The sequence below is a fragment of the Bombina bombina genome, chromosome 2 (assembly GCF_027579735.1).
Source record: "Bombina bombina isolate aBomBom1 chromosome 2, aBomBom1.pri, whole genome shotgun sequence".
Lineage (NCBI taxonomy): Eukaryota > Metazoa > Chordata > Amphibia > Anura > Bombinatoridae > Bombina > Bombina bombina.
The window spans coordinates 1,235,241,989-1,235,268,675 of NC_069500.1; the positions used below are offsets into that span (position 1 = coordinate 1,235,241,989).

At 38.0% G+C, this 26,687-nt stretch overlaps 1 protein-coding gene across 3 annotated transcripts in view; it reads left to right on the forward strand.

Annotated features, from left to right (window-relative positions):
* The first annotated feature begins 23,647 nt into the window (after positions 1-23,647).
* Positions 23,648-26,687, forward strand: part of GUF1 (GTP binding elongation factor GUF1) — a 250,370-nt gene continuing 247,330 nt past the window's right edge. For 2 of the 3 annotated variants that reach the window (XM_053703997.1, XM_053703999.1), the window contains exons 1-2: positions 23,648-23,691; positions 25,061-25,382. In XM_053703997.1, the coding sequence (XP_053559972.1) occupies positions 25,200-25,382 (183 nt within the window). In that variant the 5' untranslated portion in view covers positions 23,648-23,691; positions 25,061-25,199. Of the gene's footprint in view, positions 23,692-23,737; positions 23,778-25,060; positions 25,383-26,687 lie in introns of those variants that run through there. The other variant, XM_053703998.1, reaches the window with a different exon arrangement.

Sequence of the window (26,687 nt, forward strand, 5' to 3'; positions counted from 1 at the left end):
ATGTTAGGGTGTTAGGTTTAAACATAAATTTTCTTTCCCCATAGGAATCAATGGGGCAGCATTATGGAGCTTTACGCTCCATTATTGCAGGTGTTAGTTTTTTTTTAGCCGGCTCTCCCCATTGATGTCTATGTATAGAAAGTGTATGAGAGATCAGCACATACCAGCTCCAACACTGTGCAGGCTGCAGGGATAGAGACAAGTCCCAATCACAGTATAGACAAACACAAAGCAGCAGCACCAGTGAAAGATAATCCTTTATTTAGGACAAAAGAGAAACAAAACACAATGTTTCGGGGCTCACCCCTTAGTAATGTGTACAATTCTAACATGGTGGGTCATTATATTTATACCTTTCATGTGTAAGAATTCACAGGTGAATCAATCACAACAATTACCACATATTGCCATCTATTGGCATATAGCTGTCATTACATTCCTAAAAAGTGCATATATTAAAGGGACAGTCTAGGCCAAAATAAACTTTCATGATTCAGATAGAGCATGTAATTTTAAACAATTTTCCAGTTTACTTTTATCACCAATTTTGCTTTGTTCTCTTGGTATTCTTAGTTGAAAGCTTAACCTAGGAGTTTCATATGCTAATTTCTTAGACCTTGAAGCCCACCTCTTTCAGATTGCATTTGAACAGTTTTTCACCACTAGAGGGTGTTAGTTCACGTATTTCATATAGATAACACTGTGCTCGTGCACGAGAAGTTATCTGGGAGCAGGCACTTATTGGCTAGACTGCAAGTCTGTCAAAAGAACTGAAAAAAAGGGCAGTTTGCAGAGGCTTAGATACAAGATAATCACAGAGGTTAAAAGTATATTATTATAACTGTGTTGGTTATGCAAAACTGGGAAATGGGTAATAAAGGGATTATCTATCTTTTAAAACAATAAAAATTCTGGTGTAGACTGTCCCTTTAAGAATACCAACCTTGATCAATCTTGAAAAAAATCACTTAACATCGCCACCCACAGGTAAATGTGTCAAATTACAGGATATATATTTACAAATAGTCAAACCTATATTTAAATGTTTTAAACTACAATTCGACATCTGAGGTAGGGGTACAAAAGATGACGGCAAAGGATATCAATTCACATTATGCATTACATTTCTAATAGATTATTAATGACATGAAAATCCTTGCCAGAATAGATACAGATTAAAGCCTTTTACAGAAACAATGACCAATCCAGGTCCCTATTAAGACCCTTTGGATATAAGGTATCAAATTTAAATATCCAACATGCCTCACGTCTCTTTAAAATTAGCTCCCTATCACCACCTCTTTTGGGTCTCTCTATCCTCTCTATTATTTGAAATCTTAGCTGGGAAATGATTAGAGACCGGGGCTTCCTCGTCACCCCTCCTTATATTAGACTTATGTTGATTCATGCGTTCTCTAGCTTTCCTGGTGGACTCTCCAACATAAACCAAGCCACACAGGCATTTAATTAAATATATAATAAAGTCGGAATTACAAGTGTAATAATCTTTTATATCAAATTTTCTCCCAGTGTGTGGATGAATAAATTGACGACTTTTGATAATATTGCTGCAACTAAAGCATCCCAGACAAGGGTAACAGCCTTTATTCTTATCAGTAATGTATCTGGGTCCACCAGTCCTAGCACTACCAATATCACTCTTAATGAGGTCATCCCTAAATGCAGGCATAGGATATTGATTGAACTCAGTAACCAAAGGGTTACAATCCCTAAGAATATGCCAATGTTTTATGATTACATTCTGTATTTGTCTAGATTGTTTGTTATATTGACTAACAAACACTAATCTGTCGTTATTCTTATCATGCTGTGTACCAATTTTCCTCTCTTTTAATAGGTCCTCCCTACTTAATGCCAAAACTTTGTCAATGTTATTATTGATAAGTTCCTCAGGATAACCCCTGTTAATAAACAGCCTACCCATCTCCTTTAATCTACTTTCAACTAGATTAGGATCAGATACAATCCTTCTTACTCTTAACAGTTGACTGTAAGGCAGAGAATTCAACAGGGGTCCGGGGTGGGCACTATCATACTTCACCAAGTTGTTACGGTTAATGCTCTTTTTGTATAAGTCTGCAGATAGCTGATTCTCACCCTTATATACGGAGGTCTATGGGGAAATCGTGCATGAGCACGTCAAAGCAGCTCAAAGCAGCGCTGGTATTTGTGTGCGGTATGGAGCTCAACACAGTCATATTGCCTGCTAACGCTGGCTTTTTGCAAACCTGTAATAGCAGCGTTATAGGGAGGTGAGCGGTGGAAATAACTTGCAAGTTATTACCGAGGCGCTCATAACGCAAAACTCGTAATCTAGCCATGAGATAATAATAATAATAATAATGTTCCAGGAGGAGTGTATTAAATGAGCAATGATATTAAAAAAAAACTGGTGGACTGGACAAATTAAAGTGATCTAAAATGTAATATTACCAAGAGTAAAATTATGCATATAGAATCCTAAACCCCAAAGATCAATTATAGGGGTAGATTTAACAAGCAGCGGATGCTGATTTCTACCCCCAAAGTTTTAGGTCCGCCTGAAACTTAAGTTAAGAAGCAGAGGATGTAAGACCGCTGCTCCTTAACTTGTCCACCACCTTTTAGATGGCGACTGCAATCAGCCTGATCTGATACGATCCGGATGATTGACACCTCCTGCTAGCGGCCAATTAGCCACAAATGTGCAGGGGGTGGCATTGCACAAGCATTTCACAAGAAATGCATGTGCAATGTTAAATGCCAAAAGCGTATGCTATCGGCATTTAGTGATGATGGATGGACATGATTCGCTACAATGAATTATGTCCACCCCACGGTACTTGATAAATTGGCCCAATATAGTCCCAAAGGTACATTACTGGCTGTAAATAAAGAAGAATAGGATTGAGAACTATTTTTTCAGATGATTTAAAATTCAGTAGACAATGCAGCATTGCAGACAGTATGGCCAGTCAAAAGCTTGGTTGCATTGGGAGAGGTATAAGTAGCAGAAATAGCAAGGTTATGCTAGCTCTTTACAGATCATTAGTTGCAAACAAAGCAGTGTACAGCTCCCAGGTGAAACAAACTGGTGCAGGTGGGAAGAGGGACTGTCAACCTCTATATATATAGCAAACAAATGATTCCACAGCACCTTCCTTTTCAAGAAAATGTATTAGTCTTCTTCTCCCATGGAGGTACAAAACAGGTTACAGCAACTTTTCGGGAGATTATCCCTTAATCATGCGAATGGGCCTCATCTGTTTAGATGCATTTATAGGCCTACATATTAACCCATTGAATACTGTTAAAAAGTGAATCATATCACTAAATACTACCACCTAGTGGTTACATTTATTATTGCAGTTTAAACACATATATAAAGTTAAAAACAATACACCATTTACCTATGTACATTTAAAGATGGTTAAATATAGAAAAAGTATCAACTTGTTTCTTTATATATTGCGTATAGTGCACACTATAGAAACACTTTAAGGTCAAGCTCTCTATTAATACCCTTAGGAATTAATGCATCCAATTAATGTATCCAAAAGTATTCCTTTTGTTTTAATATCAGTTCCCTATTGCCACCCCTTCTTAGTTTATCTACACCATCAATAATTTGCCACCTCAGTTGGCTGATGTTGTGGCCTGCATCTAGAAAATAGCATGATACTGGCGCTTCCAGGTCCCCATATCTGATATTGGACCTGTGTTGACTCATCCTATCTCGTACTCTCCTTGTAGTCTCGCCAATATATATCTTAGAGCATGGGCACTTGATTAGGTAAATGACATAGGATGAGTCACACGTATAATGATTTTTAATTCCAAATTTTGTTTCCAGTTTGTGGATGTTGAAAATCAGCCCCTTTAATGACTGCACTGCAACTAGCACAACCTAAGCATGAAAAGTTCCATAGTTTCTTCTTGTAATATACTTCTTCTATTTTTAGAACCCAAATCATTTTTTACTAACATATCACCTAAATTTTGAACCCTGCGATATGCCATCATAGGTGGTTTTTAAAAAGACTCAATATTTACGTTACAATTCTTTAAGATGTATACAAAGAGAGAAGCGCTCTACCAGGAACGAACAACAGCTCAGTGGCTTGTTCTATGGCGATTTACCACCCGGAAGCAGCCTCTTTAAGATGTGCCAATGCTTACTCTTAGGATTAAATTGTGCAACACATACCAACCTTTGTTCATTATCCTGTTTATTATTAGCAATATTCCTGCCATCTAGTTCTTGTGCTTTTATAATTTCACTCTCAATTAATTTCTTAGGGTATCCCCTCTGATTAAATTTATCTCCCATTTCCTTCTACAATTAACTAGGGAATTCTCATTCACGGTCCGCTTTACCCTTTTAAATTGACTGCAGGGGAGAAAATTCCTTAGGGCACTATAATGAAAGCTTTCATACCTTAGCAAAGTATTTCTATCCGTTTCTTTCCTGTGCAAATCAACTTTAAAATTACAGGTATTCTCATTCATATATACAACTGTATCCAAGAACACCACTTTCTCTTCACTAAAAGTTAATGTAAACTTCAAATTATTAACAGCTTGATTTAATTGTTCAACAAATGCCAATAGGGTGCCAATGTCACCCCACCACACGCCAAATATGTCATCTATGAAGCACCACCACAACGCCCCATAGTTAAAAACAAACTGTTTTCATATACAAATTTTTCTTCAAAACTACTTATGAACATATTGGTGTATGTTGGGGCGACGTTGGACCCCATGGCCGTACCCCTTATTTGCAAATACCAGTCATCTTGGAACAAGAAATAATTGTGATATAACACTATTCTTAACAGATTTTCAAAGAATAGTATCTGACTTTAGTTATATAAAGTAGAATTTCTTAGTGCCAAAATGCTTGCCCCTATGCCACTTTCATGATTTATCACAGTGTACAAACTGCTTACATCAAGGGTATATAAAATGCATTTTGTGTTCTCTAAAGGTAAATTCTTAAGCTTTTCAATAAAATCACTAGTATCTCTGATATACAATGTTATTTTTAATACCTCAGGTTGCCGGATTTTGTCTAAGTATGTGGCTATTTTAGTAAATACTGAATCTATTCCTGCCACAATCAGCCGCCCTGGTGGCTTGGTCGAATTTTTGTGTACCTTTGGCACTGTGTAAAAAATTGGTGTTTTTGGTTATTCTACATCTAAATATTCAGATAACTTTTACAAATACAATTTTTTAATGCCCAATTTAACACACCCTTTATTTCAGCCTGTATTTTACTCACTGGGTTACATTGTAATGGTTTATAGGTGTTTATATCTCCTAATTGCTGTTTAATCTCAGAGACATAGTATTCCCTATAAAGAACAATAGTGGCTCCTCCCTTGTCAGCTCTCCTCACTAGTACATCTTTTTCTTTAGGGAATCTATAGCTTTTTTCTAGGGTAATGTTAAATTTGGTTTGCATTTATTCAATTTTTTCAATTTTTTATTGCAATGATTTACTTTCAACTTCATCATGTCATGTTTAATTAGGTCAATATAGGTTTCAACACTGTTACTACCATAAACTGGTTAAAAAACACTTTTCTTAAATAAACCTGTAAACCTCAATGTTAACATGTCTTTTTTACAACTGATAGTGTTCTCAATCAACCGTGGGCTCTCATTAAATAAAAACTTTAATTTCAAAGTCCGAAAGAACTTTTTTAGATCTTTTTCTAATTCAAAAAAGTCAATGTCTTTTACCAGACAAAATGACAGTCCTTTTTCTAACATCTTATACTCATATCCAGTGCTTTGCTTGAGATGTTAATGACAATGAGTCTTCTTGGTTTTGCTGGCCTTCCTCCTCTGTGGATAACGTTGATCCTTCTCCATGCTGCCTGTGTTTGCGGCTGCCCCGGTGGTGCTTCCTGATGACGTCAGAGAGTCGTTGCTCGACTGTAAAAAAGTTGTCCTTCTGATGAGTCGGTACTGCTGATGCGGTTTCCGCCATCTTGGAACTTCTGTTTTGCTTGGTTCCGATAGGACCTCTGTGATCTGCCAGGACCTCTTTTCCTCCAATGAGGTGGTTCACTACACCATCTATAGACATGCCCCTGAAGGTAGTCTGTCTCATCGCGTTGGAATTGTAACCTCTTCTGATCCTGCAGCTCCTTTTCAAGGTATTTATTTTATCATCAACCTCCTTTATTTTCTTATCAAACTCATCAGATGTTAACATTTGTTGTAAAGCTTCTTTATTTGTATCCACTTGAGCCTGTTGTTTATCGATCTCTTGTTGCAAAGAATCTACCATCAGTACTATTAAGTCATAAGAACATTTGTTCAGTATGGCTTCAAACTTGTCACAGTAATCAGCATTGTCTTTTAACAGAGTAGGTTGTGTAGACATACGCCCAAATGTGTGTATCTGTAACAGATAATGACTTAAGGTAGCAACAAATCTATACACAGTCTACTCACAATTTCAATGAGCACACTTATGTGCTTGTAGTTGCGGGCTGGCTATCAGAGCTACCCAGCTGGCTCCCTCCAGTCACAGCTCACTCCCAGTCTGCAAATACAAAGCGCCCAAATGTGTGTATCTGTGATAGCAAATTGATACAGCAGCAAATTTTTTTTACACAGGGTACTCACAATTTGTTAGAGCACACTTATGTGCTTGTAGATACAGGCTGGCTATCAGAGCTAACCAGCTGGCTCCCTCCGGTCTCAAAACTCCTCCAGTGCAGGTGTATGGTAATGCTGATCTCACAGAGTAAGTGTCAGAGCCATAAGATAAAATCAAAGTCTTTATTCTTGTAACAAATGGCTGAGATACAAATATTCATACAGGTGAGCATATAGCAATATGATATGCGTTTCTCGGCTCTAGCGGCCATTTCATCAGGCATATTTTGTAACAAACTATCTTCAGCTTATATTGCCGTTAATTACCATACATCCTGCAAACAAAGGAACCTCCCTAAGAGGGTGTGTATACGTCTTGGCCAATCCACATCTATTACACTCCTACCTTGTAATCTGAGATACCACCTCCGATGGGTGTGTATGTGTCTTAACCAATCTACCTCTGTTAATACCGGGGGGGTATGTGTGAGAGTTTGCCGCTTAACTCAGAAGCTTTTTTTGTTTCATTGTCTAAGCTGCGAACCTGTGCTCAATTGGTGAAAACTTTATATATCCGGTTAAATGCAATTTTGAGTTTAATATATAAAAAACTTGATGTCCTTCTCATCAGATTATATCAAATTCACTACACATATCCCGGGTGATAATCTCACTGCATCAAATCCCAGCCGAATAATCTCATGTGACTAAAATGTGATTGATCTTAATTCATATATATATATACACATCTCACCTAACTTGTTTATTACTAAATTGATCTCTATGTATAAATATTTTTGGTTAAAAAAGTTGGTTCTCCGCCAAGGATATGATCGCTACAATTAATAGACTGATCAATATTGGGCTCATAAACTTGTATTATAAATTGATCCTACAAGCTCAAAAACATATGGATAAATATATATAAATCCCTCATATAAATACGGCCTCAATATTCTAGTATGTGTCTTTCTTTGTAACCCTTTGTAATCCTTGTAGCGGTCTACTTTCTAAGTTTGTTTATTCACATTGTGGACATTATTCTCTAACAGAGCCGTTGTAAGACTCTTAGGCCTAGATTTAGAGTTCGGCGGTAGCCGTCAAAACCAGCGTTAGAGGCTCCTAACGCTGGTTTTGGGCGCCCGCTGGTATTTGGAGTCAGTGATTAAAGGGTCTAACGCTCACTTTTCAGCCGCGACTTTTCCATACCGCAGATCCCCCTACGCCATTTGCGTAGCCTATCTTTTCAATGGGATCTTTCTAACGCCGGTATTTAGAGTCGTTTCTGCAGTGAGCGTTAGAGCTCTAACGACAAGATTCCAGCCGCCTGAAAATAGCAGGAGTTAAGAGCTTTCTGGCTAACGCCGGTTTATAAAGCTCTTAACTACTGTACCCTAAAGTACACTAACACCCATAAACTACCTATGTACCCCTAAACCGAGGTCCCCCCACATCGCCGCCACTCGATTAAATTTTTTAACCCCTAATCTGCCGACCGCCACCTACGTTATACTTATGTACCCCTAATCTGCTGCCCCTAACCCCGCCGACCCCTATATTATATTTATTAACCCCTAACTTGCCCCCCACAACGTCGCCGCAAGCTACTTAAAATAATTAACCCCTAATCTTCCGACCGCAAATCGCCGCCACCTACGTTATCCCTATGTACCCCTAATCTGCTGCCCCTAACATCGCCGACCCCTATGTTATATTTATTAACCCCTAATCTGCCCCCCACAACGTCGCCGACACCTACCTACACTTATTAACCCCTAATCTGCCGAGCGGACCTGAGCGCTACTATAATAAATGTATTAACCCCTAATCCGCCTCACTAACCCTATCATAAATAGTATTAACCCCTAATCTGCCCTCCCTAACATCGCCGACACCTAACTTCAATTATTAACCCCTAATCTGCCGACCGGAGCTCACCGCTATTCTAATAAATGTATTAACCCCTAAAGCTAAGTCTAACCCTAACACTAACACCCCCCTAACTTAAATATAATTTACATCTAACGAAATAAATTAACTCTTATTAAATAACTTATTCCTATTTAAAGCTAAATACTTACCTGTAAAATAAATCCTAATATAGCTACAATATAAATTACATTTATATTATAGCTATTTTAGGATTAATATTTATTTTACAGGCAACTTTGTAATTATTTTAACCAGGTACAATAGCTATTAAATAGTTAAGAACTATTTAATAGTTACCTAGTTAAAATAATTACAAATTTACCTGTAAAATAAATCCTAACCTAAGTTAAAATTAAACCTAACACTACCCTATCAATAAAATAATTAAATAAACTACCTACAATTACCTACAATTAACCTAACACTACACTATCAATAAATTAATTAAACACAATTGCTACAAATAAATACAATTAAATAAACTATCTAAAGTACAAAAAATAAAAAAGAACTAAGTTACAGAAAATAAAAAAATATTTACAAACATAAGAAAAATATTACAACAATTTTAAACTAATTACACCTACTCTAAGCCCCCTAATAAAATAACAAAGACCCCCAAAATAAAAAATTCCCTACCCTATTCTAAAATACAAAAATTACAAGCTCTTTTACCTTACCAGCCCTGAACAGGGCCCTTTGCGGGGCATGCCCCAAGAAGTTCAGCTCTTTTGCCTGTAAAAGAAAACATACAATACCCCCCCCCCAACATTACAACCCACCACCCACATACCCCTAATCTAACCCAAACCCCCCTTAAATAAACCTAACACTAATCCCCTGAAGATCTTCCTACCTTGTCTTCACCATACCAGGTTCACCGATCCGTCCTGGCTCCAAGATCTTCATCCAACCCAAGCGGGGGTTGGCGATCCATAATCCGGTGCTGAAGAGGTCCAGAAGAGGCTCCAAAGTCTTCATCCTATCCGGCAAGAAGAGGACATCCGGACCGGCAAACATCTTCTCCAAGCCGCATCTTCTATCTTCTTCCATCCGGTGCGGAGCGGGTCCATCTTGAAGCAGGCGACGCGGATCCATCCTCTTCTTCCGATGTCTCCCGACGAATGACGGTTCCTTTAAGGGACGTCATCCAAGATGGCGTCCCTCGAATTCCGATTGGCTGATAGGATTCTATCAGCCAATCGGAATTAAGGTAGGAATTTTCTAATTGGCTGATGGAATCAGCCAATCAGAATCAAGTTCAATCCGATTGGCTGATCCAATCAGCCAATCAGATTGAGCTCGCATTCTATTGGCTGTTCCGATCAGCCAATAGAATGCGAGCTCAATCTGATTGGCTGATTGGATCGGCCAGTCGGATTGAACCAGATTCTGATTGGCTGATTCCATCAGCCAATCAGAAAATTCCTACCTTAATTCCGATTGGCTGATAGAATCCTATCAGCCAATCGGAATTCGAGGGACGCCATCTTGGATGACGTCCCTTAAAGGAACCGTCATTCGTCGGGAGACATCGGAAGAAGAGGATGGATCCGCGTCGCCTGCTTCAAGATGGACCCGCTCCGCACCGGATGGAAGAAGATAGAAGATGCGGCTTGGAGAAGATGTTTGCCGGTCCGGATGTCCTCTTCTTGCCGGATAGGATGAAGACTTTGGAGCCTCTTCTGGACCTCTTCAGCACCGGATTATGGATCGCCAACCCCCGCTTGGGTTGGATGAAGATCTTGGAGCCAGGACGGATCGGTGAACCTGGTATGGTGAAGACAAGGTAGGAAGATCTTCAGGGGATTAGTGTTAGGTTTATTTAAGGGGGGTTTGGGTTAGATTAGGGGTATGTGGGTGGTGGGTTGTAATGTTGGGGGGGGGTATTGTATGTTTTCTTTTACAGGCAAAAGAGCTGAACTTCTTGGGGCATGCCCCGCAAAGGGCCCTGTTCAGGGCTGGTAAGGTAAAAGAGCTTGTAATTTTTGTATTTTAGAATAGGGTAGGGAATTTTTTATTTTGGGGGTCTTTGTTATTTTATTAGGGGGCTTAGAGTAGGTGTAATTAGTTTAAAATTGTTGTAATATTTTTCTTATGTTTGTAAATATTTTTTTATTTTCTGTAACTTAGTTCTTTTTTATTTTTTGTACTTTAGATAGTTTATTTAATTGTATTTATTTGTAGCAATTGTGTTTAATTAATTTATTGATAGTGTAGTGTTAGGTTAATTGTAGGTAATTGTAGGTAGTTTATTTAATTATTTTATTGATAGGGTAGTGTTAGGTTTAATTATAACTTAGGTTAGGATTTATTTTACAGGTAAATTTGTAATTATTTTAACTAGGTAACTATTAAATAGTTCTTAACTATTTAATAGCTATTGTACCTGGTTAAAATAATTACAAAGTTGCCTGTAAAATAAATATTAATCCTAAAATAGCTATAATATAAATGTAATTTATATTGTAGCTATATTAGGATTTATTTTACAGGTAAGTATTTAGCTTTAAATAGGAATAAGTTATTTAATAAGAGTTAATTTATTTCGTTAGATGTAAATTATATTTAAGTTAGGGGGGTGTTAGTGTTAGGGTTAGACTTAGCTTTAGGGGTTAATACATTTATTAGAATAGCGGTGAGCTCCGGTCGGCAGATTAGGGGTTAATAATTGAAGGTAGGTGTCGGCGATGTTAGGGAGGGCAGATTAGGGGTTAATACTATTTATGATAGGGTTAGTGAGGCGGATTAGGGGTTAATACATTTATTATAGTAGCGCTCAGGTCCGCTCGGCAGATTAGGGGTTAATAAGTGTAGGTAGGTGTCGGCGACGTTGTGGGGGGCAGATTAGGGGTTAATAAATATAACATAGGGGTCGGCGATGTTAGGGCAGCAGATTAGGGGTACATAGGGATAACGTAGGTGGCGGCGGTTTACGGAGCGGCAGATTAGGGGTTAAAAGTGTAATGCAGGGGTCAGCGATAGCGGGGGCGGCAGATTAGGAGTTAATAAGTGTAAGGTTAGGGGTGTTTAGACTCGGGGTACATGTTAGGGTGTTAGGTGCAGACGTAGGAAGTGTTTCCCCATAGGAAACAATGGGGCTGCGTTAGGAGCTGAACGCTGCTTTTTTGCAGGTGTTAGGTTTTTTTTCAGCTCAAACAGCCCCATTGTTTCCTATGGGAGAATCGTGCACGAGCACGTTTTTGAGGCCGGCCGCGTCCGTAAGCAACTCTGGTATCGAGAGTTGCATTTGCGGTAAAAATGCTCTACGCTCCTTTTTTGGAGCCTAACGCAGCATTTGTTTGAACTCTCGATACCAGAGTTAAATTTATGGTGCGGCCAGAAAAAAACCCGCGGAGCGTTAACAGCCCTTTTACCGCCGAACTCTAAATCTAGGCCTTAGTATTTATAATTTCAAGTTGGTGAAACTAGAATTATACAATGCAATATATAAAATATACCCAGAGATATATAAGAAGTAAGCAGTTGTCCCTTGCTTACCCATTACTATCGCACATCAAACTATATTACATGTTAAGTATCCAAGACATATTCAATATATAATGGTACAAAATACCATCAGTTCTATAATAGGACAGATATTTCAACTTATTGTGCTTTTCAGATATATATAAATAAAAAATAAAATATAAAATATTGGTGATTCCAACTAATAAATCGTAGGAATACAAAGTAATACCTTGTGTTGAATGTGATCTCTCTTACTTTGTGACATGGAGACATGGACAGAGAGTAAGAAAGACACATACTAGAATATTGAGGCCGTATTTATATGAGTGATTTATATATATTTATCCATATGTTTTTGAGCTTGTAGGATCAATTTATAATACAAGTTTATGAGCCCAATATTGATCAGTCTATTAATTGTAGTGATCATATCCTTGGCGGAGAACCAACTTTTTTAACCAAAAATATTTATACATAGAGATCAATTTAGTAATAAACAAGTTAGGTGAGATGTGTATATATATGAATTAAGATCAATCACATTTTAGTCACATGAGATTATTTGGCTGGGATTTGATGCAGTGAGATTATCACCCGGGATATGTGTAGTGAATTTGATATAATCTGATGAGAAGGACATCAAGTTTTTTATATATTAAACTCAAAATTGCATTTAACCGGATATATAAAGTTTTCACCAATTGAGCACAGGTTCGCAGCTTAGACAATGAAACAAAAAAAGCTTCTGAGTTAAGCGGCAAACTCTCACACATACCCCCCCGGTATTAACAGAGGTAGATTGGTTAAGACACATACACACCCATCGGGGGTGGTATCTCAGATTACAAGGTAGGAGTGTAATAGATGTGGATTGGCCAAGACGTATACACACCCTCTTAGGGAGGTGTATGGTAATTAACGGCAATATAAGCCGAAGATAGTTTGTTTCAAAATATGCCTGCTGAAACGGCCGCTAGAGCCGAGAAACGCGTAGCATATTGCTATATGCTCACCTGTATGAATATTTGTATCTCAGCCATTTGTTACAAGAATAAAGACTTTGATTTTATCTTATGGCTCTGACACTTACTCGGTGAGATCAGCATTACCATACACCTGCACTGGAGGAGTTTTGAGACCGGAGGGAGCCAGCTGGTTAGCTCTGATAGCCAGCCTGTATCTACAAGCACATAAGTGTGCTCTAACAGATTGTGAGTACCCTGTGTAAAAAAATTTGCTGCTGTATCAATTTGCTATCACAGATACACACATTTGGGCGCTTTGTATTTGCAGACTGGGAGTGAGCTGTGACCGGAGGGAGCCAGCTGGGTAGCTCTGATAGCCAGCCCGCAACTACAAGCACATAAGTGTGCTCATTGAAATTGTGAGTAGACTGTGTATAGATTTGTTGCTACCTTAAGTCATTATCTGTTACAGATACATACATTTGGGCGCCTCTCTTGTGTTTTCATTTTTACAGATCTACTATCAAGCAGTGGAGGAAGGGAGAGAGCAGCCTGACTTTTTGGTGTATAAGTCATAACGTTGAAACAAATTCTACAATTGGGACTTACAAATGAGACTCTTTTTATAACATCTCAGTATTGGTATATTTCTTTTTGGGGATAACTCTTTCCCATATGAATATACTCTCATTGTTTCATGTGGTTATTTGAATTTTTGTATATTAGTAACTCTGTTGAGGCACACAGCGTCCTCTTGTGTATCTAGCTAACGTTACACAATACTTTTTTGTTTGTGTAGACATACGTAGTCCTATTGGGATTCTCTTTACTCTGAAATATTCAGCAAGGGTTATTGCATGTAATTCACAAATCATATTTTTTTCTTTTTAACCTCTCATATTTTTGTCCACTTTTATCCTTAGGGGCCTCCGTAAGAAAGTCCCTTGACCCACGGATGAGTGTGGTAATCCGAGCAGCATTGATGTCCGAATAGGTAAATGTTTTTGTACATCTACTTTAGGGGTTGTTTCCATATTATCTGAAAACAACAAATACCTGGTGCAGGTAAACACTTCTGAACAATCTATTGTATCAATAGTTGCAAACAAAGCAGTGTACAGCTCCCAGGGGAAACAAACTGGTGCAGATCACAGAGGTCCTATCGGAACCAAGCAAAACAGAAGTTCCAAGATGGCGGAAACCGCATCAGCAGTACGTCTCATCAGAAGGACAACGTTTTTTAGAGTTGAGCGACAACTCTCTGACGTCATCAGGAAGCGTCACCGGGGTGGAAGCGCTAACAGGCCCAAACTGCAGCCAGGCACTCATTCTCAATTTGGGCGTATTTTGACTCAGCAGCCATCAGTGTACGGGAACAGTAGACAATGGGCTGTAGTTTGTTCTCATTCAACTGCAGGTGGGCGGCCCCTTACCCATAACTGCTCGCATCAGCACTAACCACAGTCTTTTTTGAAAGGTTGTAGAACCCCAACACTGTGGCAGACCCCAGCTGGGACTTGACCTGCACAAAAGATTCTTCCTATGAAGGTCCCCAGACCCAGGCAACATCTTTCTTTAACAATTCTGTGATAGGGTGTAGTATTGTGGATAAATCTGGAAGGAACCTGCCCACATAATTCACAAGGTCCAATATTTGTCTTAGCTCATGTACATCAGAAGGAGTTTTCATCTGTTCAATAGCAAGGATTTTATCAGGGTCTGGCTTGATGCCATCCCCATTGATAATATGCCCAAAGTAACATAACTCAGCCTTCCTAAAATGGCATTTCTCCTTATTTAATTTCAGCCCGGACTCTCTAGTGGTCTGCAGCACACAGCTCAATGGCTGATCATGTTCTTCCAATGTAGACCCATACACCAAAATGTCATCCATGACGACTGCAGTGCCCTCGTGGTCCCTTAGGAGAGAACTCATCTCTATTTGAAAGATTTCAGGAGCAGAGGATATCCCGAAGGGGAGTCTGCAGAAGCAAAACCGACCTACTGGTGTAATGAAGGTAGTCAGTTTTCGGCACTTTGGATCTAGAGGTATCTGCCAGAAGCAGCTGGAAGCATCCAATGTAGAACTTCGCCCCAGCCAATTTTGAAGCTATATCTTCAAGTGTCGGCAGCACATATCTCTCTCTCTTCACCGCCTCATTCAGCCTTTTCAAGTCTACGCAGATGCGTACCTTCCCGTTTTTCTTCTCAACAGGCACAATGGGGGCACACCAGTCAGTTGCTTCAACAACCTCTTCAATAACACCCATATTCTTCATACGCAGAAGTTCCTTCTCCACTTGAGGCATGAGCGGGAACGGAATTCTACGAGGAGTGGTAATGCTGTATGGGACGTAGTGACCTTTAAGTGATATTCGGACTGGGTTGCAATTCATTATGCCCAATTCACCAAACATGTCTTCTGAAATCTCATTCACTCTGGCGACCAGGCCCAAACCACAGGCTGCTTTTCTGCTCAATAGGTTGTTAACACACTGACCTCTAATCACATGTACCCACATGGTGAATTTTCTCTGCTTGTACTCGCAGCTGGCAAGAAATTTCCCTGCACAATCGATGCGGCCACCAGGACTATGAACTTTTGTTGTAACTTTCGCCAGCTGAGGCTGTCGAGGCAGTTTTATGAATGCTGCAAGGGACATAACAGTGATGGCTGCTCCTGAGTCAATCTTAAAGGCAACTTTGACTCCCATTACAGTAAGAGTAACCTGCCAATCTTCAACTGAACCAGACCGTTCAACAACGGACCCTACAAAGGTCACTTCATGACCTTCCTGGTCACTATCCACCTGCATCTCCATAATGTATTCAGTTTTACACGCCACTTCAAAATGGCCAATTCGGTTACATTTTCTACATCTTTTGTCTTTAGCAGGGCATACGACACTCTGATCATGGGTACGGTTACACCGCGTGCAGCCAGCATGCTGCGCCCATCCGCTTCTGGGCCTATCTGTTGCCCTTGGTCTACCGCTCACACTGTGCCTTTCACTAGCAGTTTTCCTGGACTGCTGCACTTCATCCACAATACTCTCAGACCTCAAATTAGCACTTTGCTTTTTCACCAGTTCACTCTGGTGGGCCATCCTAATAGCCCCATCCAATGTTAAATCAGCCTCCATTTGTAGCTTCAGTGAGACTTCAGCATCTGCAATTCCTATGACTATTCTGTCTCTGATTTGCTCCTCTTTAGCAACACCAAACTCACAGAATTCAGCTAGTTCATACAGGCTGCGCACAAATGACTCCACAGATTCTCCCACACGCTGAGCATGTTTGTGAAAACAGGCCCTCTTATGAATCACATTTCTTTTGGGCACAAAGTGAGCACTGAGTTGGTTCATAACTATTTCAAAGTCAAATTCTTCGCCTTCTTGGAACGTAAAGGCATTGAACACTGGCTCCACATCTTTCCCCATAGAGTATAAAAGAGAATTAACTTGTACTTCACCACTCTCCTTGTCCAGCTTGGAAGCAATCCTGAGGCGTTGAAACTGCTGATGCCATGTGGGCCAAGCTGCATGCTAAGCGAAATCAAAAGGCTCAGGTGGGGTAAACTTTGAGATTGTCATTAATCAGGAAACAGAAGCGCAGGTAAGTACTTCTTACACCTTATCATGAGATGCAGGACACAGCATAGAAGATACAACGCTATTTCATTGCAGAGCATAGAAGTATACAGCTTGTACAACACATCTAACATGGTAACTGCGACATAGACAATAATGGCCCTAAAACACGCCCCCGTCCGTTGACGTCACTTCCCACTCTCATCACAATAAGTTATTTTCGGACTTTGAAATTAAAGTGTTTATTTAATGAGAGCCCGCGGTTGATTAAAGGGACAGTTCACCCAAAAACTTTCTCCCCTTTAAATGATTCCCAATGATCCTGTTTACCTGCTAGAGTGTATTAAATTGGTTGCAAGTGGCTCCTTTACTCATATTTCAGCATTTGAAATAGCTGATTTAGCTTGTGGTTTCCCAACCTATACTGAAAGTTTTGATACTGGCGTATATGCTATTGACAAGGCTAAGTAAACACAGCCAGCAGAAGAGATTACACCCTCAGTGGGGGGCATGATAGTTAAGTAATACAATGATAATTTTCCATTGTTCTCTCTATGTATTGAGCTTTGGTGTTCCAGACAAATATAAGATAAGGAAGCAAGTCTGTGTACATAAAAGTGATAACATAATGAGATCTGATATTACCTGAAGCTCAACCCATTGTAATAGGCTGTGGTTTCAAAGCACAAAACCAGCTACTTCAGATACACAAATAAACCCGAAAATGCAATTTCTCAAATATTTTATACTCTGCAGTTGGTATAACAAGTCATTGAAAATACATTCATATAAAAACAATTTTACAGTGTACTGTCCCTTTAAGAACACTATCAGTTGTAAAAAAGACATGTTAACATTGAGGTCTACAGGTTTATTTAAGGAAAGTGTTTTTTTCACCAGCTTATGATAGTAACAGTGTTGAAACCTATATTGACCTAATTAAACATGACATGATGAAGTTGAAAGTAAATCATTGCAATAAAAAATTGAAAAAATTGAATAAATGCAAACCAAATCTAACATTACCCTAGAAAAAAGCTATAGATTCCCTAAAGAAAAAGATGTACTAGTGAGGAGAGCTGACAAGGGAGGAGCCACTATTGTTCTTGATAGAGAATACTATGTCTCTGAGATTTAACAGCAATTAGGAGATATAAACACCTATAAACCATTACAATGTAACCCAGTAAGTAAAATACAGGCTGAAATAAAGGGTGTGTTAAATTGGGCATTAAAAATTGTATTATTGACAAGAAGTTATCTGAATATTTAGATGTAGAATAGCCAAAAACACCCATTTTTTACACAGTTGCAAAGGTACACAAAAATTTGACCAAGCCACCAGGGCGGCTGATTGTGGCAGGAATAGATTCAGTATTTACTAAAATAGCCACATACTTAGACAAAATCCTGCAACCTGAGGTATTAAAAATAACATTGTATATCAGAGATACTAGTGATTTTATTAAAAAGCTTAAGAATTTACATTTAGAGAACACAAAATGCATTTTATATACCCTTGATGTAAGCAGTTTGTACACTGTGATAAATCATGAAAGTGGCATGGGGCAAGCATTTTGGCACTCAGAAATTCTACTTTATATAACGAAAGTCAGATACTATTCTTTGAAAATCTTTTAAGAATATCACAATTATTTCTTGTTCCAAGATGACTGGTATTTGCAAATAAGGGGTACATCCAACGTCGCCCCATCTTACGCCAATATGTTCATGAGTAGTTTTAAAGAAAAATTTGTATATGAAAAGTTTGTTTTTGAAAAATGGGGCATCGTGGTGGCGCTTCATAGACAGCATATTTGGCGTGTGGTGGGATGACGTTGGCACCCTATTGGCATTTGTTGAACAATTAAATCAAGCTGTTAATAATTTAAAGTTTACATTAACTTTTAGTGAAGAGAAAGTGGTGTTCTTGGATACAGTTGTATATATGAATGAGAATATCTGTAATTTTAAAGTTGATTTGCACAGAAAAGAAACGGATAGAAATACTTTGCTTAGGTATGAAAGCTTTCATCATAGTGCCCTAAGGAATTTTCTCCCCTGCAGTCAATTTAAAAGGGTAAAGCGGATCGTGAATGAGAATTCCCTAGTTAATTGTAGAAGGAAATGGGAGATAAATGTAAACAGTTTACCTAATCAAGTGCCTATGCTCTAAGATATATATATTAGCGAGACTACAAGGAGGGTACGAGATAGGATGAGTCAACACAGGTCCAATATCAGATGTGGGGACCTAGAAGTCCCAGTATCATGTAATTTCCTAGATGCAGGACACAACATCAGCCAACTGAGGTGGCAAATTATTGATGGTGTAGATAAACTAAGAAGGGGTGGCAATAGGGAATTGATATTAAAACAAAAGGAATCATTTTGGATACATAAATTGGATGCATTCATTCCTACGGGTATTAATAGAGAGCTTGACCTTAAAGTAATTCTATAGTGTGCACTATAAGCAATATATAAAGTAACAGGTTGATACTTTTTCTATATTTAACCATCTTTAGATGTACATAGGTAAATGGTGTATTGTTTTTAACTTTATATATGTGTTTAAACTGCAATAATAAATGTAACCACTAGGTGGTAGTATTTAGAGATATGATTCACTTTGTAACAATATTCAATTGGTTAATAGGTAGGCCTATAAATGCATCTAAACAGATGAGGCCCATTAGCATGATTAAGGGATAAGCACCAGAAACGTCGCTGTAACCTGTTTTGTACCTCCATGGGAGAAGAAGTCTAATAAATTGTATTGAAAAGGAAGGTGCTGTGGAATCATTTATTTACAGATCATTAGTTAGGCCTCATCTGGAATATTGTTTACAGTTCTGGAGACCATATCTCTAGAAGGATATAAATAAACTATAAACTGCCCAAAGGATGACTACTAAAATGGTACATGGTCTGAAATATACAACATACAAATAAAGACTCAATAATCTAAATGTGTATAGTTTAGAGAAGAGAAAAGAAAGAGGTGACATGATGAAACCTTAAAGTATATGAAGGGACATAATAAAGTGAAAGCTGAAAGCATTTTCCACAAAAGAAGAAATAGCAAAACAAGGGATCAGGGTAGCAGATTTGTGAGAAATGTGAGGAAGCATTTGGTACAGAAAGGGTGTAGGATTCATGGAATAAACTTCCGATAGGGGTGGTAAACAAAGGGACTGTAAAAGTATAAAAAAATGCTTGGGACATGCATAAGGCTATCTAAGAAAACAGTAACATGTAATGTGGATTATGTGAGTAGACTCGGTGGGCTATCTTTGTTTCTAACTCTCAGCTGGAAGTATAATCTTTATAAGGTATCACCTAAATTTGTAAGGAAAAACCCAGACACGTTTTTGAATAATCACTGTGGTTTTCTTTAAATAAAATGGACTGGTGCTGCTGTTTTTAATATTGTGACAGGGACATAACAGCACTCATTTAGAAAAAATATTTATCTTCTTTCAAATACGGGATCTCACATTAACAGACATCCTAACTCTCCCTGAAGTTCAGGGAGTCTCCCTGATTGTAATAGCGGCTCCCTGATGCCAGCAAATGGAATGCAATCTCCCTGAAACTCCAAGTACCATGATCCAATGTGGCCCAAATCCGTAAAAGTTTAGTTGCTGGGACGTTAAAGAACCCTCAAAGCATGAATCAGTAACCAAAAAGCCCCCACTGATTTTAATAAAATAAAAACACAAATACTACCTTATTTACTGAACATAATAAAACTTTGTATTCTAAAATATTTAAGCATTCAACAAGCGTACGATCCAGGGGTAGGCAAGGTGTCTGTACATGGACACTGGTGTCCGTGACTAGCCCTTGCAGTGTCCGCCACAACTTTAGTATATCTTTTTTTTCTTTCTTATTAAATAATAGGGGGAAAAAATAAGTAGTGTGAATAAAGTTAGTGGCTTGTCAAGAGACTGCTAGCGATATTGGGTGAGAGTTATGGAATAAATAAAGCCTGAGTGAAATACTGGATGTGTATCTGCATCTGTATAATAGCACCCAGCTCTATACAAAGACACAGTAGTGACAATGGCACATGCGTATAGCCAGACAAGGGCTGGTTATAAGGTCGGTGGTATCTGCATTCGTATAATAACAACCAGCTATATATAATGACACAGTAGTGACACTGGCACATGGGTATAGCCAGAGGAGGTCTGGTTATAGAATCAATGGTATCTGCATCAGTATAATAACACCCAGCACTATATAATGACACAGTAGTGACACTGGCACATGGGTATAGCCAGAGGAGGGCTGGTTATAGGATCAGTGGTATCTGCATCAGTATAATAACACCCAGCACTATAAAATGACACAGTAGTGACACTGGCACATGGGTATAGCCAGAGGAGGGCTGGTTATAGGATCAGTGGTATCTGCATCAGTATAATAACACCAAGCACTATAAAATAATGTTTTTAATTTCAAATGTACCTTGGTGTCCTTTCCTAAGGTCTGTACTTTGGAAAATGTCCGCCACAGCCATTGTCTGTGCCTATGCCTGGTACGATCGCTGAAAAATAGGTTTGTTGTATGTGGTTTAGCAATAAAGCTACTTTTTTTTAATGTGACTTTAGTGGGAAGCTACTTTAATGATAAGTCTCTATCTTATTTGGGGTTTCAAGGTGTCCAATATATAACTGGAAGGGGGTGGCGATGCAGTAGCGGGTGAAGCATTAAGCTATACTGCATGAGATGTGTAAAGAGAAGCAACATTCCCTCCCCCCAAATGCTTTTGTATATATCAGGTATTTACATTTGCCATTGAAATCAACTGATATCTACCTGGGTATGTGACCCATCAATTGAAAGATGGGACTCTTCAAACACCTTATTTTGGTAGCAGGGTGTAAGGACTATATATATATATATATATATATATATATATATATACAAACCAATTTCCAGCTCAGCCCACCATGAGTTAACGGCCTGGCTGCAAGTATATAAAGCACATAAGAAGATGAAGATGCACTTGCAGGACTTCCACAAAACCTTTTATTGAGGAACGTTTTCGGGGTTCACAACCCCTTCATCAGCATAAAAGACAGACAAAATTCAAACCTTTTATAGTGTACAAATGTCACACACAAACCTAGTGCTCTCCAAAAAGTGCGCCAAATCTCGAGTGTGGAACGCAAATTGCGTTCCACAGTGCAAGCCGCAACCGGAAGTTGTACTACCTCACTTCCGGTTTACGGCTATGTTACTTAGACAACATTAAACAAGCGAAATTATACATAATATTTCCCAGACAAAGTTAGTGTCAATTGTGAATGCATTACAACTAGTGAGTAAAACTGGCAGTCATAATGTGTATGGGTTTTCCGATCGCCATAATTATACAACATGCTGGCAGATCGTGTACACAAGTGTATACAACTCACCATGGTAACTGTAGTCATGGTTTCTTGGAACCACTGTCAATAGTGCTAAACGTGTGGGCAACCATGTAATAAAAGTACCACATAAGTATGATATGTGTATACATAGGACAATACTTCTTAATCTTATAAGTGCAAAACCAAAGTGCAAATGAATAAAGATACAAAATAAATTTAAAATAAAAAATGAATTTAAAATAAAAGTGGGAATTGTTGCCGGGCTTAGCCTAATAGGGTTATGATAAGTAATAAGTAACTGCCTGTAATTCAGTAAGTATATTGAAAAAAATGTATATATATACAATATCTGATTCTAACATAGCCCTATTTTATAAAGAGGCATTTATTCAGATAGTATAATTTAGTAAGGAATATGTTAAAGTCAAGGCGGAGTGATATTAAAACCCCAATTTGCCACAAGAATATTTAATGCATATGATAGAGGTCCATCAGCCAGACTATCCGACCTAACATATGCTTAAATTGCCCAGTAGGGAAGAATTGATCAATGTATGTTCACATGAATCATACCCCTTCTCTCTACAGTAACCTGTCAGACCTTAAAGTCACCACCTAGTCGAAATTTGTAGACTTTATATAGAGATATTCATAGTAACCTATAACAGTGAATGTTAAGCCCATAGGACCCAGATCTGGGGCTTAACATTACAACATGGCAGCTCCCAGTGTTTTATAGACAATAAAACTTTACACTTATTTTGTCACTTTTTAAACAACTCATGAAACTTTAAAAAATACATCTACATGTTACTCATGGACTAATCTTTTCTTTGAATGTATCATTCTATCTAGCATTTATTTAGTGTTTAATGTCCCTTTAAGGAATGCCTTTAGTTTCTGGGACGTTATAGAACCCTCAAAGCATGCATCAGTAACCAAAAAGCCCCCACTGATATACTACCTTATTTACTGCACATAATTAAACATTGTATTCTAAAATATTTAAGCATTCTAGTAGTGTACGATCACTAGAAAATAGGTTTGTTGTATGTGGTTGTGCAATAAAGCTACTTTAATGATAAGTACCTATCTTATTTAGGGTTTCAAGGTGTCCAATATATAACGGGGGCGCAGTAGCGGGTGAAGCCACCTCCCTGAAATAGGTTGTTGCAGATTGGGATGTCTGTGTGTATATATATATATATATATATATATATATATATATATATATATATATATATATATATATATATATATATATATATATATATATATATATATATATATATATATATATATATATATATATATATATATATATATATATACACATACACACACATATATATATATATATATATATTATTTTTTGGGGTGGCTGATCAAATAACAATACATAAAACCTAATTTAATTAAGGATTGCGAAACGATGTGTACGTTCTTGCAAAATACGTGTGACTGTGAATTAATATTGTGGCAACAGTGAAACAAAAATGAGTAAAACACTGCCGTACTTTATGCTACGGTGTATAGATTTGTATCGATTCCGCAATGTTTAGAGAAACAATTGTCCAGTTTAGGGTGACCTAATTGATGCAGTATATGTTTAATCGCCCTTTTAAAACTAAAAACAAAAAAAGACGACGTCGCCACTTTAAGAGTAAAGGTGACGGACTGCATGATGGGAGATTGGCCGACTTCCTGTTATGTAGAGGAACATGCTTTAAGGTGAGAGGTGGAGCTGGTTTCATAAACTCGCTGTGTGTTATATTGGGTTTGCGAACTGTCAGCGAGGGGCTGCAGAGAACCAGCAAGTAATGTGCAGACCCTATCTAAGTACTTTTACCTCGCTTCTGTTAAAGCAATGAAAATGTTTCATTGCATGTTGGAAGTGTTTAATTTTAAAATTAGTTTAGCTACGATGTCTAAGGTCATTGCAAAGCTAACAAATGATGTTTTGGCTTTTTTCAGTGTGCGTTACACAAAATACAATTTTACAAATAAAAGTTAACAAATTTATATTGCTTCTGTGTTCTTATCTTACTTTTAACTTCTTGCTACAAAATATTTCATTGGTGTCGTGTGAGGATAAGATAGCAATCTGTGTAAGAAATGTTTCATATCTGACCTATCTACGGTATCTCGCGACTAAAATAAGGATGGCTGTCTCAACGTCATAATAAATAGTCCATTATCACAGTGCATATTTTAAAAGAATGCAATAAGCACATAAGGCTAATTAAAATCATATTGTTTACAATGCTTTACAAACACCTATCCTTTTACAACCCACTATAAGCGCCTGCCAGGTTACCCTGTACATTTTTATTTTCTTTTATAACAGTCGGATAGCACAGCTCAATCTGTTCAGCCTACGGTATGTAAATCTAGCATTGCAAGAGTGTGCTGCTATTGATCTGCAGTATTGGCTTTGCACCTCTGCATGCACCCCAGTTTCAATAAAAGCAGACACTACAGATTTAGAAGCACATACAATTTATGGGGCTTGCAGGGCCTCTATAAAAGTAAAAAAAAAACTAATTATATATATATATATATATATATATATATATATATATATATATATATATATATATATATATATTTAGAAACAGTAGTGAACCTACTTTAAAGGAGGGTCCTGGTTAATTTTTTGGCCACCCAAAGTTAACTCCGTGATAAGCATTAGTAATCATATACATGCTTCTCTGTATAATAATTTTGAGGACAGACAGATGATAGATAGCAACCTGCACTAATAAAAGGCTCCACTGTATTAGAGTTGTACACATTCTTACATGCCTATGTATAGACTGTCTGCTATGGGCCCCCATCACTTGGGCCCTGGTGCCACTGCACTAATGGTGGTTCCACCCTTGTTTAGAAAGCATTCTCAGCAGTATCATTTACATTAGTTCTATGTGTTTATTGCATACTTTTAAAATCTGCATTGTGATGTAGTAATCAAAGTACTAATATATCACTTTAAAAAATAATCAATCCTTGATATGATCCTGGTAGTGCGCAGTGCATCATGTGGTTAAATTTAGGACTCTAAATATTCTATACTTACAATAGACACTTCTTTTTGTTTCAGGTGTTAAATGCAGGAAAACAATGTATAATGTTGATGATCACAGTAATCTGCATGAATAAACCCAGCTGCTTGGCTACAATGAAGATTGAATTATACAGCTAAAAATTTGACTCCAAACATTTTGGATGCTTTTTCAGACATGTTTTCTCTTATTCCTCATCCTACAACAAAATGTCTTCGTCTGTGGACATACACTACTTGCGCTCATTTTAGATATTTACCTAAGAAGAACTATTTTCGCAAAACATGTGGGCAGCAAAACTTTATGGAAACAGTCCATGCTGTGAACATCCTTCAGCAAAAGCAGTTTAGCACTCAAAAGGTGATGGAGATAATGTCATTGTTTTATGGTAGGGTATAGGTTCAGCATTTTGTACACAGTTCTTAAAACTAACAGTATTTAAAGGGACATTGTACTCAAAATGTGTAAGAAAGAGCATCTTTTTTCCCATAAAATAAAGGTTAAATGATAGTATATCCTAGCGTTTTTGAAACGCTAAGATTTACCAGTGCAACAAATAAATAGAAAGTTTCAGTCATGAAGTATAAAATACTTCACGTGAAAAGTTCCTTTATTTGTCTGCAGTGTTCGCCGCGCTGAGCTCCTCAGGCAGCCCACGGCAAAACGCTATTCTATCACTTAGTTAATTGTAGCCAATAGCGTGCTAGCTATCCGCATAATGCCAGCTGGCTCACATGGCTATTGGATAAGAGGTGGAAATGTCACCTCACTGAAAAATTGCGTTCTGTTGGGGGCTGCTTGAGGAGCTTAGTGCTGCGAACGCTTCAGACAAATAAAGGAACTTTCAGCATGAAGTATTTTATACTTTGTGACTGAAAGACCCCTTTATTTGTTCCACTGGTAATATCCAATTTCACCCCCCTGTGTTGATATATTTTAAAATGAGGGGCTGAATCTCATTTAAGTCTCACTGTGTAGTTCATTTTAGTGAGAAATCCCACACAAATGATATAATTGCCTAGTGTGTTCAGCTAGCTCCCAGTAGTGCATTGCTGCTCCTTCAACAAAGGATACCAAAAAATTAAGGAAAAGTGACAATAGAAGTAAGTTGGAAAGTTGTTTAAATTTGTATGTTCTGTCTGATTTATGAAAAATAAATGTTGGAGTTTCAATCCCTTTTAAAGTGATAGTAAATCCTAGCGCTTTTGAAATGCTAGGATTTACCAGTGGAACAAATAAAGGGGACTTTCTCATCATTAAATATAGTGTTTGCCACACTGAGCTCCTCAAACAGCCCACAACAGAACGCTATTTTTCAGTGAGGTGACGTTTCCACCTCTTAGCCAATAGCCGTGCGGGCCAGCTGGCATTATGCCATATAGCTAGCATGCTTTTGGCTAAAATCACCTTGGTGATAAAATAGCGTTCTGCTGTGGGCTGCCTGAGGAGCTCAGCGCGGCGAACGCTGCAGACAAATAAAATAACTTTCAGCATGAAGTTTTTTTTGTTTAATGACTGAAAGTCCCCTTTATTTGTTGCACTGGTAAATCCTAGCGTTTCAAAAGCTCTAAGATTTACTATCACTTTTAAAGGGATTTAAACCGCAACATTTTTATTTCATGAGTCAGACAGAACATACAATTTTAAACAACTTTTCAATTTACT